We start from the raw sequence: 12,114 nt of genomic DNA, 5'->3' as shown, positions 1-12,114 counted from the left end.
GGAGGTATTCAAAAGACGTGTAGATGTGGTGCTTAGGGACATGGTTTAGTGGTGGACTTGGCAGTGTCAGGTTAATGGTTGGACTTGACGATCTTAAAGGTCTTTTCCAATCTAAACGGTTCTATGATTCTACGATTCTATGATCTTGTCAAAATATGCCTGAGCTGCAAACACCGCTCTAAAACTGAGTCTGTGGCCTGTGCATAGATTTGGCAGGTTCCACCTCTGTTTTTATTGCAGGGGATTTACTTATTGAAATAATGGGAAGAAGCCAGCTAGACTGAATTTGATCACCGGTGTTGGTATTTGGCCATGATCCAGGGCCTGATGCCTCCTACCAGTTATAGATAAAGTTCCTTAATCCAACCCATCAAGGCGTAGCATAACAGGAGCAGGGGTGCATTGTGCCGTACCAATGCACGGGGCAGCTAAAGGCATTCACGGGTGGCCAAAATCTTTTAAAGACATTCAGGACTGAAAAAGAAAAGCATGCATTAATAAATAAATGTGGATTAAAATGGAGCCACTAATTGCTCTCTCCAGCCTCCTTGTGCAACTTTCCGAACAAAGTATGCTAATATTTGAAGCCTCATTCACATCGATTCGGTCTGATTTTGGAGCTCTGCAGGTAACTAGACATGAACTCAAGAGTAATTTTTCAGGTTATATTTTTAGTCAGCTAAACAATTGCATCTATTTGCAGCCAAATAACCTCTGCTGTGATTGTATCAGAACGAATAGCTAAACCCAGTCAAAGTGTGAGTGGTCAGCAAGGGGAAAGTGAGATTGCCAAAGGAAATTTAAATCCCCAGTATGTAATTTCGGGGATTTCAATGAGCAGAACTCACTCAAATTTCCTATTGTAGTAGAGTTGTCAGGTGTATGGTAGGACTTTTGGTCATTGCGTGCCTTATTTTGCTTTTCTCCCAAGAAATTACTTTTTGCCTCTCCTAAAGAATTCCACCATTTCTGCATCTGTCTTTGCTTTCAAATTTGATGATTTCATTGAACACGCCCTGAGTTTTTGTCAGGTTCTAGAAGCAGGAATCCAGCTGCTTTTTGGTCTTGGCATGGTCACTTGGTCTCCCACTAACCAAGACCACAAAACAGGGGAATTTTTGGTATGACGTTAGGACTTGGGAGCTCCTGTGCCCCACTTGAAGACAGAGGATGAACAGTTCTGCCATTGACTTGTGCTAGATGAAACCATCCCCTGTTAAGGAGTAACCAGGCCGCTGTGTTTTCTCCCAGGAGCCAACTTCTCTTTGCGAGAGCTGGGTCTTGAAGACGTGACGCCCACACATGGGACTTTGTACCGGACTGATATTGGGCTGCCTCACTGCGGCTACTCCATCAGCGCCGGCTCGGATGCCGACACGGAGGCAGACGTGGTCATGTCGCCCGAGCACCCCGTGAGGCTCTGGGGACGCAACACCAAGTCTGGACGCAGCTCCTGCTTGTCGAGCCGGGCCAACTCCAACCTCACCCTCACCGACACGGAGCACGAGAATACTGAAACCGGTAAGTGGTGACAGCACATGCAATGTCAGCCTCGAGCTCTGCGAGGAATGCCTCTTCTTACCACTCCACCTTAATCTTCCTTAGGTTTTGTGTTGGGTTTTTTTTATCAGACTCAGTGAAAACACTCTTCTAATAGCCCCATGTCGTGGCCTTTTGTACTGTCCTACAGAGTGTTTGTTAATAAACTGCTGGAGAAGCTCCTACTTATTTATCACAGCGACAGAGATCATTAAGTGGCTGTAATACTCTCTCCGCTTTTTGTAGCGACCTTTCAGACAAAAAGCATTTAAATCTCCCCTCCCCTGGCTGCTGCTGCTCTTATCTTTGCTACAGATTTTCGGGGCAGATAATTTCCTTCTTTTCCTCACCGGTGCCTTGACAGGAGCCGTTTCATTTATGTAAATCAGCTGACTGCTCTCTGAAGGAAAACGACGGTGAAATATTTTTAGAGGACTTTTTCTTTGTGCGAAATAAAAGCTGAAGGTCACAGATTTTTTATCTCTGTAACTTTGTGTCCCCAGCTGCGGGGACTCCTGCATGCGTTTTGTAGGTCTGCGAACCTTTTGGTCAGCAGTTCTGCCAAGCAGTGTACGAAGGAGAGAGGATTTTGATTCAATTGCAGCTTGACCCGGGTGTTCACACAGCCCTATATGCCTTTGCACCTTTAATTCAATTATGGCACAGCCTGCTACTTAATATAGCCGCTGCGTACAAGTCATCGGGAGCTTGAGCTCAGTGCAGAAAGCTGATGTGAAATGACTGTATTGCTTGTTCTCTTTATGCTTTTTGCCACAGTATTATAGTGACAAATGATGATAACTTTTCCTTGGGAAGCCATGACACGGTGAGACATACACCACCCACATGATTTTATGTTTAACTCCAACAAAATTACAGTAGAAGCTTATTAAGTTTCTGCTCAGAGATAATGATATATTAGGCAAAGTTCAAAGATAAATGGCCTTGTGTTTAAAGGATATACAGAAGAATCTTTTTAAATTATCTTTACAATATTTTTTTAAGTTTCTTAGTGTAGTATCTTACAGCTTTGCACCCGTTAGGGACAGGCAGACATGCAGTGCCAGATTATATCATTTTCCTTCCAAGACTTGTGTTTTGATGAAAAACAGGGGGATCATCAGGGTCAATTAGAGTTTTGCACACTCCCAAGAAATCACTAGAAAACAACCAAAAGCAAACACCTTGCGCTTCCATCCCATTCTCCTGTATCTAAAGCTCTCTCTTGTGCTTTTCACGGTGGTGTATGAGCAGCTGTGATCCTACCCCATACATTTTTCTTTCCACGCCTACTAAGAAAAGCAAAGTACACAATTTTATCGGGGTTTTTTTAAGAGAGAAGAATTACATTAGCTGCTGGAGTCTTTTTCACTGGTTTCCGTAATGCTATCTCTACATGTGCAAATGCAACTTTGTACCTACAGATCACTTACAAATGAAATTATATTAGCAACAACACATTAGCAACAGCACAAGCCTTGAAAGGTTTTACTGAAACTAATAACAGAGGCAATAGTACTCATGTCAGGACTGAGACAACCTCCAGTTCCTCTTCCCTTAAATTTAATGACACACTAAGCATTTGTTGAACCACCACTTCCTAGCAATTAGAAAAGGGAAGACAGGAAGGTAGAGAACATACCTGCAGGTTTTTTAAGTGCTGTACAAATGTAGAAGGAGTTTCTTTGGACCCTAGGCATTTGCAGTCTTAGATGTTGAGTGGTTTGAATGAGAAAGGCTATATCATACTCAAAAATACAAAGTCTGTGTAGCATAAATAAAATCTAGAGAGCGGTGCTGCCCAGTATGTAATTGTATTGTTCACATAGACAAAAAAGAGGTGGTAGAACTTGAGGGAAAATATTATGATCCAAACTGTGCTGTTGGGGAGCTTCAGCTGATGCTTAGACTTCCCTGGGAAGATACGAAAGACATCAGCCAGGTTCAGGTCAGAAAAACTAGTCCAGAGCTTAGAGAAAGACATAACATTTCAACATAGGGATTGCAGTTGAATTTGTGGTATAAACGTATCAAAACAAAGGTTGCAAGGGAAGAAGAGAGGAAGGACTAAGGACAAGTCTTAACTGTACACAAAATTTGGACATTTTCATTTTGTAATTGCATGGCACAGATAAAGGTGTGAAAAACTTTTGCACACAAACCCCTCACAACCTGAAACCTGCTGTTGGAGAAAATGAAGCCTGAGATCCTCTCAGAAGCTTTGTCTAGCAAACGCAAAGGTTGCTTTGTGTTTCCTCCCTCTGCACGGAAGCAGTGTTACTCTGGGCCCTCTGCTGCTAGCTATCACACAGGCTATTTTGAGAAATCCCAGATTTATAGGAGAAATGTTTTCAAGAAGACATGAAGTTTTGCTAATGGCAGCATAAAGTAACATAATGCTATGACTCAGTTTACAGGATACCTTTATTAGTCAATATTAATTGTTGACAGTATTGATAGAAGTTATAGCCTTTAGCTGAAGTCAATATGGAGCTTTATGAACCTGCCATCAACAGAAGATTTTATGGGGCCCATTAAACCAGCTTTTCCAATGAAGGTTAACGTCAGCAATTTTCATGCTGTTCATTATTTATCCAAAATAAATAATCAGAATTTACTTCTGATGTTTGTAAATCCAAAGCTGTCGAAGCACGGTTCTACCGGCACATTTATTGTGTTCTTAGAAAATGAGAGGTCTGGCTCCCTCGAAAAGCAGATTTACTTTTATTTCAGAAGTGGTGATGCCTTGAAGGAACAGATACACTGCTCAGTAAGTGTAGCCACAATCCACCCCTCTGTCTTTAAGGAAACCGATGAAGTGCTCTGGTTCCATGGCATATTACAGTCCATAAATCACTTGCACAGGCAGCTGGCATGAAAAGCCATGCGTTGCTTTATCTAAACTGTTCCCAGGCTTTCCAGGAGGTTGAATACTTTTAATAGGTTAAGAGTTTGTTTTTGCTGAAGAGTTAGCTTGAGTTATAACTCTGGCATTGCCCTAAGTTCAGATCCTGCACACCCAAACAGCCCCAATGGCTCCCCCTCCACTGGGCAGTGCTTTTCGCTCAACCTGGATGGTCACTTTGCAGAGAAAGGGGACAGAGGTGACCACTCAAGTTACTGCACCTTGTCCAGGGATAATGCACTCACTCTGTGCTGCTAATGTAGCAGGCACTTCATGTAGCTCAAGGGTTAATGTAGCAGGCACTTCATGTAGCTCAAGGTGTCAGTGTGTCAGTGTCACACTCTGCAGTGTGACCATCTAGGCTAGGCTGAAATTGTGAATTCGCGTTAACAGTTCAGACCCGTGCACAGGGAGGAGTCTGGTTCCTGGAAGTCTAGCAATGAAGTTAGGAGAAACTCTTTCCTATACTAGTTCGCACTGTTTCTCAGCAAGACTGATTGAAGCAAAAGAAGTTCCTGAAGTGGTCATTTGGATCTGAGCCTGGAGTTAACTGGCATTACCTTAGGTAACCCTGAACAGGCTTTGTACTGAGCCAGCAACTGTTCAATATAGAGAAGAGCACAATGAAGGAGATCAAGGTAATAGTCTTCCAGAAATTGACTTATTTTGCAGCAATTCAGTCACATACTAAAAGCAAAATACTTCTAATCATAAAGACATCATCATAAAAATACAGTACCACAGAATAATTTATGTTGGAAGGCATCGCTGAAGGTCTCTGGCCCAGTTTCCTGCTTAAAGCAGGGCTAACTTTGAGCGTCTCCCAGGATGGAGAGGCCACGACCTCTGTGCCCTAGTTCTGGTGCCGACCACGCTTGTTGTGAACAACTCTTTTCCTAAGAGCTAGTCAGAATTTCCACTGCCACAACTCGTGTCCATTGCCTCCCATCCACTCACCGAGCATCTCCAGGAACAGTCTGACTCCATCTTCTGTATATCCCCACACCTAAAATAGTTAAAAGACAGCAGCTAGATCTCCCTTTAGCCATCTCTGAGCTGAACAAAGCCACCTAGATCCTCCTCTCCTTGTAAATGGTTTGTCTCTGCCTTCAATGTGATAAAGAGTTTACTGGTTTATTCAGCACAGTCACTGCAGGATTACTTTAGACCTGGATCAACAGCATTTTTAAAATTTGTCTGTGAAAGTGGATTTGCAGCCCTTCTCTGAAAAAACTAAGTACAGTTTAACTTTTGGCTATTCCAAAGAAGCTGGGGCAAACTAAAGATTCACTTTAGTTTTAATCTGGACTTAGTGTTAATATCCACCAAGGCACGTAGTTGGTTAAATATGAGAGGGAGCAGGAGAGAGGAGGAGCGGTTTTCTTTGTTAGCAGGACAAGGCAGCAGTGATTAATGCTGTCTACATGTGCAGAGTGGAGCTGATGTTTCTCTCTGTCATCATCTCCTCTTGGGAAGAATGTGGGCAGTATCAAGAGGCCAGAAGGATCTCACAGGCAGTTTGGGTAACATCAGATGGCTCAAGACAGTTCAACTGAGCTGGAGATGCCCAACTGTGATATATTGTGTAAAGAAATTCTTGCAGCAGAAGCGATGCTGAAGTGTGGCATTTTCTTGTCTAGCAGACTGAGAGATTAGTAACTTGAACTAAAATTCCAGATCTAACCACTCTGGAAACCAAAATTCAGGCTGCAGGACCATTGCTGTCAAATTGTGCTGTGCTGCAGAGTCGGGTCCTTCTTTCCATCTTCACAATTCAAAAATATGTAGGAAACGTGTCATCCCGCAAACAATTCTGCATGCATTTCGTGTGTGCAAAAGGGGTGAGAATGGCATTGCTGGACTCAAATCTCCCATTTAGCAATGAACTGGATGCAGGTACGATCAGCCCCAACACTTCCACCACGCATCTGTTGGTCACCTCTGCTTAGGAAGAGCAGTTTAATCTCAAGGTCCATTTGTCTTTGGCTTCCCCTCTGGAATCACCAGTCAGTGCCAAAAGTGGTATAGTGACTATAGCAATACAGACACTTACTCACTGGCGACAAGATTAAGAGCACCAATTCATTTTACATTGCCGGACCCACATCCTACAGAGAGGAATAATTTTTCTTTTAGTCACTACTGTTCTGGGATGCATTTAAATGAGCTTTAAAACTGTCAAGCAACCAACCAGCCCAATATCCAAACCTGCTCTCCAAGCTTCACCAACTTGACCAGAAAGGTAGTGAATATGTTATGGTTAACTTTTGCTTTCCCATCAAATAAATTGCCTATCTGGAAAATTCTCATAAGTTTTTGTAAAACTGAAGCGTACTGGCAATCAGGAGCTGGAAAGCTCACATGATAGCTCTGCCTGCTCTACCATCAGAGACCCAACTCTTAGCCATTTTAATTGACATAATACATGATTTAAAGAGCATTTCTTGCAGTAACTGCCACACTTTCTGCTTCCACGCTGCCTAAGCCATTACTGTTGCTGGAAGGAGTGCTTAAGAAACTGCATAGGAAATTAGGACTCGATAGAATTGAATGCTTATAGAAGGTATTTAGAAACACAGGGGTACATTACAGCAGGAAATAATTAAAGACAAGTCTTTCAAACAAGGAACATCAAAGAAATGATATAATTTTATTTCTCCTGGGTAGTTAAGAAATCTAACTAATGCTTTCATTTATTCAGTGGTGTCTGATACAGACCTCACTGAAGCCTTTGAATACTCCCATTGCCGTCAGCAGTGTTAGATCAGGTCCTAGGTGTATGGGGGTACCTAGCTGTTTTTGTAAAACAGTCGGCGTGCCAGCGTGGTATAAATCCCAGTACTCTTGGTTAAACACACTGCAACATGCTGTTTGCTGCTAGGTGTCTATACATTTTGGCTTCTTATTAAATCAGAAAGCTGTGCCGATGATCAAGCCACACGCTCCAGAATTTCATCAGCTTTTTCCAAATATTTTCTCTTCAGAGCTGTTTTACAATACCTAGGGGAGCTATAGGCAAACAGTAATTATTTCTGTGTGTTTCTCTTGTTCCCTTTGGTTGTCCAGAGCTCATCTCCTGTTGCCTATACTTGCGACCAGAGGCCTTGCAAGGTTCTCCTAAATAGCCCTGACCCTCTGCAGAGGAAGGACTTTCACTTGGTCTTCTTTACATCCACCTTCCTGTTTCCCAAATCATGTTGACCCAAATCACTGGCCCAAAATACAATTCAATATATCAGTGCAATTAGCACTGCCAGAATTACTGTGTAATCTTAGCATTACAAATTATTTGTTAATACCCCAGTTGATAATCCATGGTGACTTTTCTTTTTATTACCGTGTTTTGCTGAGTAATTTCCTTTCAGGCTTCATACACTCTATTGTTAATATTGTTACCGTGGTTGCAGCAACATCATCTTTTTTTTTTTTTTTTCTCCTTTGAATTAAATAGTGCATTATAAAGTACTTCCAGTAAATAAGTGTGTGCTTCAGACATGCTTCTTCTGCAGACCATGTAGGCAAAAATATGATACTCAGACTCCGGAGAATTCAGAAAGGAGATTTAAAAAAAAAAACAACTTTCTTCACGATAAATAAAAAAAAAAAGGAATGTGCTATGAGCTATACTTTATTAAGCTTCCCTTATGCCTTTTGAGTAGGGGAAGACAAGAATAAATTAGAATTACCTGGTCAAGACCAGGCATCTGCTGGCTGTCATCTTTCACTTGCCTCCTATTAGTTGCAACCTTAATATTAACAAGATGTTTCAGCTTGAAATAAAAATTAGCCAGAACCCTTACCACTAAAGATCCATCATCAATTGCAGAAGTTAGTGAAGAACCACAAAAACGAGTAGCAGATCCAGAAGGGAATTTTCACTAATCCCCTTCCCTGTTTCAGCTCCTCAAAATTCTTACACTGCTCCTTTCCAGGTAGGATTTGCAAGAAATTCCCCATTTTAACAGTACATGGGGATTGCTTGGGTATTGCATCCTACTGAAGCCGCCTTATAGAGATACTCAGAGACTTGGTGATCACTTGAAATGTGAAGGTCGGGGGAAGGAATGTGCCTTCAGGCTCTCCAACCGTAAAGATACTAATATTCCTATGAAGAATATTAGTCCTAAAAAGGAGACTTTAGCTACACGACCATCCCAAATGCTACATTCTCAACTGAAAAATGGCTCCCTTGAAGGCTGTTACATCTTCCTTACTTGTGATCTGACTTTCTAACCACTGACAGTCTTGATGATGGATTCCTCATATTTTCTGTCCTCTTATCTTTTTTTGTCCTTTGTAGACATTAGTCCTGAGAAGCTTCCTGAAAGTGAAAAGGTGAGGCACCACCTCACTTCTTCACAAGAGTCTCAGAGAAAGTTTTACCCTGATGGGACAGTAAATCGATGGGGTTTAGGGCAACAGACCCTTAATCTCCCTCCACAGTCAACTAACTCCCCTGTCCAGGGGGTGTAAAACAGCCTTTCAAATGAGGAAACAAGTGGATGCCACAGGCTCTCAGGCAGGATTCAACCCACCCAAGAGCCGATTGTCCCTTTGGTAACACCTAGCTCACCCCAGGGACCGCAGAGGGAGCCAGCGGCATCCGTGCTCCCAATTTAGGAGGTGAAGGTACACGGGATTAATCTGAGTTTAATAATTCAGTTGCTGCATTAGTGATCAGTACCTTGACTTGGTTCCACGGTGAAGGAATTCCCACTGATTTCTAGGGCTAATCTATCTCATCACTGGCCTGTTTGCCTCTAGAGGAAAACATCTTTCCATTTTCCCACTGATTTCTAGGGCTAATCTATCTCATCACTGGCCTGTTTGCCTCTAGAGGAAAACAAGTCTTTCCATTTTCTTTTTTTTATTATTTTTATTCCCATATGGCATGTCCCATAGAGAATGTATTTTCTGTATTACTGTAATCTGCGTCTGAAAGGATGCTGACATTAAAACCCTTCACAATTTTATTCTGCTGTAACGAACTGCAGTTCAATATAGGTTAGTGTGTCGGTTTCACGTTATTATTGTGATGATGGTGAAGCCATTAAGCAGGGGAAAAAAGGCCCAAACTCTAGAAACTCATTACTAGCTTGAATATTGGGGGAGAGAGCATGTAGAAACAACATTAACAGGTAAGAATTTACTGTTCTTTTCAATTACGCTGTTAATTTTTGTCCTTTCCTTCACCACTTTAAACTGCCTTGTCATGGAGATTTTTTTTTTTAAGGAAAATAATTGCATTTAGTAATATTGCTGGTGAGCTGCCAAGTATTCTGGAAGTAAACCTGTGCATTTTTTACACTATTTCCAAGTGCCGTAAATAACTTCTTCTGGTGTGAAACACCCTAGGGGGAATGCAGCTAGGTTCAGTGGCAAAAGACCTATTGCTCTTTTAATAGCAATACTTTGCTTCCAGCCTGCTTTTAGGGTGGGATTTGTGTGCAGTGCCAAGGGGCAATGGCTAATGCCATGGAGTAAGGGTTATGGTCAGGACACCGAGGGCCATCAGAGCTGGTGTGGACATCAGCGCTTGAGTCACGATGGACCTACAGCTCGACGGGCATTTGGAGCGGGATTTTGCTTTTAGGGCCAGAGACAAACTCCATTCTAAGCAAAGGATTGAGCCCTCCTGGGATAGATGAAAGAGAAGCAGTGTGGAGAAAGGCAAAGGATTATAAGGAACAATAAATCCAAACAAGGAAGGGGTGATGGCTGAAGGCTCAAAATGGTCTGATATCCATCTCTGCGGCCGAAGGACTGCTGCCCTGCAGTTAAGCCTGCTGGTTAAGCATGGACCAGGGAGCCAAAGCCTGTTTTCCCTTTGCCTTTTCCTCTTTTTCTGCTTCATCCTGGATGTGCAGGGGTCACACCAAGCTGCAATGGGCAGGACGTGTCAATACACCATCCCAGCCTTTCAAAGACGTACAACGCTATTTCCTGCACAGGGGAAAGGCGTACCAGGCTTTCTCCCCAGTTTGGCATTTCCAGATGCTCATGTCTGTATTTCTGAATTCCCATTTGGACCACTGCACCTGCGTCTAAACCGAGCACACGGAGTGTTAGTCCACATCTGGTCCAGTCTCCTCCGGTGCCCCTCGAGGTACCTGGCTTTGCTGTTTTCCGTGACGATGCGTCTCCACCCATAAGCAGAACAAAGTGAAAGGAAAGAGCACGTTATTTTTGTTTTACCCATGCCCAGAGGTGTGCAGTGAGCTCCAAATAAAGAAAAGCACAGCTTCTGCCATGAGAATTTGTTCATTAAAATCTCATTGCTTTATTTCTCAGAGGCTTTTGATTAACTTTTAGGCAAAAATGCCATTTTATTCAATTCAGGGCAGTGATTAAAAATGCAGCGCTGCCCTAATTCTGCAAAGTTTTCAGTGTTCCTTTGAACTGCCCCTAACAACTTTAATTATACGCTTTAAGGCAGGTTGTTGGTTTGTTTTGTCCATCCCAGCACAGATCATTTTGAAACTTGTTTATAAAGAGAAAATAATAATTCCTATCTGGTGTTCATGTAGAGTAAACATTTTACAAATGTAACTTTGTTATGGCTCAACCAAAAATAAGTCTTTGCCACATGTCTAAATTATACAAAGACATTTGGGGAGCAGACATGTTATGGGACTTAGAGAAGGGCTGCTTTTGGGTAGGCACTGGACTCCAGTTTAAGAGATTTAATCCACGGCTCTGCTACAGAGAGTGCTTAACCTTGGCTGTATCACTTCATTTCTCTTTCTTTCTTTATCTCAGTTCCCTGCTAGAAAATAAGGATTTTCCTTCTTTTTTTTCTCCACCCCCTTTTAAGTTGTGAACCCAAATATTCTAATCAAAGATATGGACAGCAGCAAATAAAGAAACTGTACTCCAGTTCTACCTGAATTTTCAGCAATGAAGTGTTTAAAATGTTGGCTTAGGCAGCTCCTCAAACATGACTGAATATCTTGGAGGGGGGGGGGGGTGTGAAAAAAAAGCTGTTTTTTGTTGTTACTATTGATACATTTATTTACAAGCCGTGGGTTGAGCGACTGTGATGGGGAGAGTGTCAAAAAAAAACGTGCAGCACGAGCCATTATACAAAAAGCTCTCCTGGAGATCACAAGAGCTTCCCGGTGCCTCTAATGGTCACGGGCGCCCATGGCACTTGCTGAAAACAGCGTGAAAGGCTCCGAAATGTGCCGTCACTCCCCCGTCGCAGCACCCCGGCGGTGGCTGTTCTCTCCCCTTGCAACTCTCTCCGTAGGCGAGACCTTTTCATGCCAAGCAGCACGAACTGGCAGCCAGGGCAGCCCTCCTTGCTGCTGTATTTAGTGACCCCCCCAAAGTGCCACAGGGCTTCCACACCCAACTTCAGCGGTGGCAAACTCAGAAACTACCTACTTCATCAAAATGACAGCTTTCTGCTGCAATCAGAAACACGCGCTTTGATTTCTGCCTTGGTTTGGTCTCTTTGTAGTGGGGGAGATAGAAACGTTAATTTTTTTTAGCTTAAGTTAAATAAACGTTTCTTCTTTTAATAGCTAAACTGCTTAAACAGAATGGGAAATTATGGCAGGCCCAGCTAAGGCTTAAATTCAGAATAATACGTTAAAGACTTGTAAATCATTCTTAGATCATCTCCAAGCAACTATGTCTTAACTGCCAAGGTTTTAAGGAAAGCCAAA

General features: G+C 42.5%; 1 protein-coding gene across 1 annotated transcript in view; it reads left to right on the top strand.

Moving 5' to 3' along the window:
* The window catches only part of TENM4 (teneurin transmembrane protein 4), a 421,264-nt gene that overhangs the window by 67,062 nt on the left and 342,088 nt on the right, over positions 1 to 12,114 (top strand). Inside the window, exon 3 of the mRNA XM_009286142.2 lies at positions 1,252 to 1,521. Within this exon, the coding sequence (XP_009284417.1) occupies positions 1,252 to 1,521 (270 nt within the window). The remainder of the gene's footprint in view (positions 1 to 1,251; positions 1,522 to 12,114) is intronic.

This window comes from Aptenodytes forsteri, unplaced genomic scaffold (genome assembly GCF_000699145.1).
Source record: "Aptenodytes forsteri isolate BGI_AS27 unplaced genomic scaffold, ASM69914v1 Scaffold231, whole genome shotgun sequence".
Classification (NCBI taxonomy): Eukaryota; Metazoa; Chordata; class Aves; order Sphenisciformes; family Spheniscidae; genus Aptenodytes; species Aptenodytes forsteri.
Note: the sequence above shows the minus strand (reverse complement) of the source record. Positions and strands in the feature narration are given on the sequence as shown.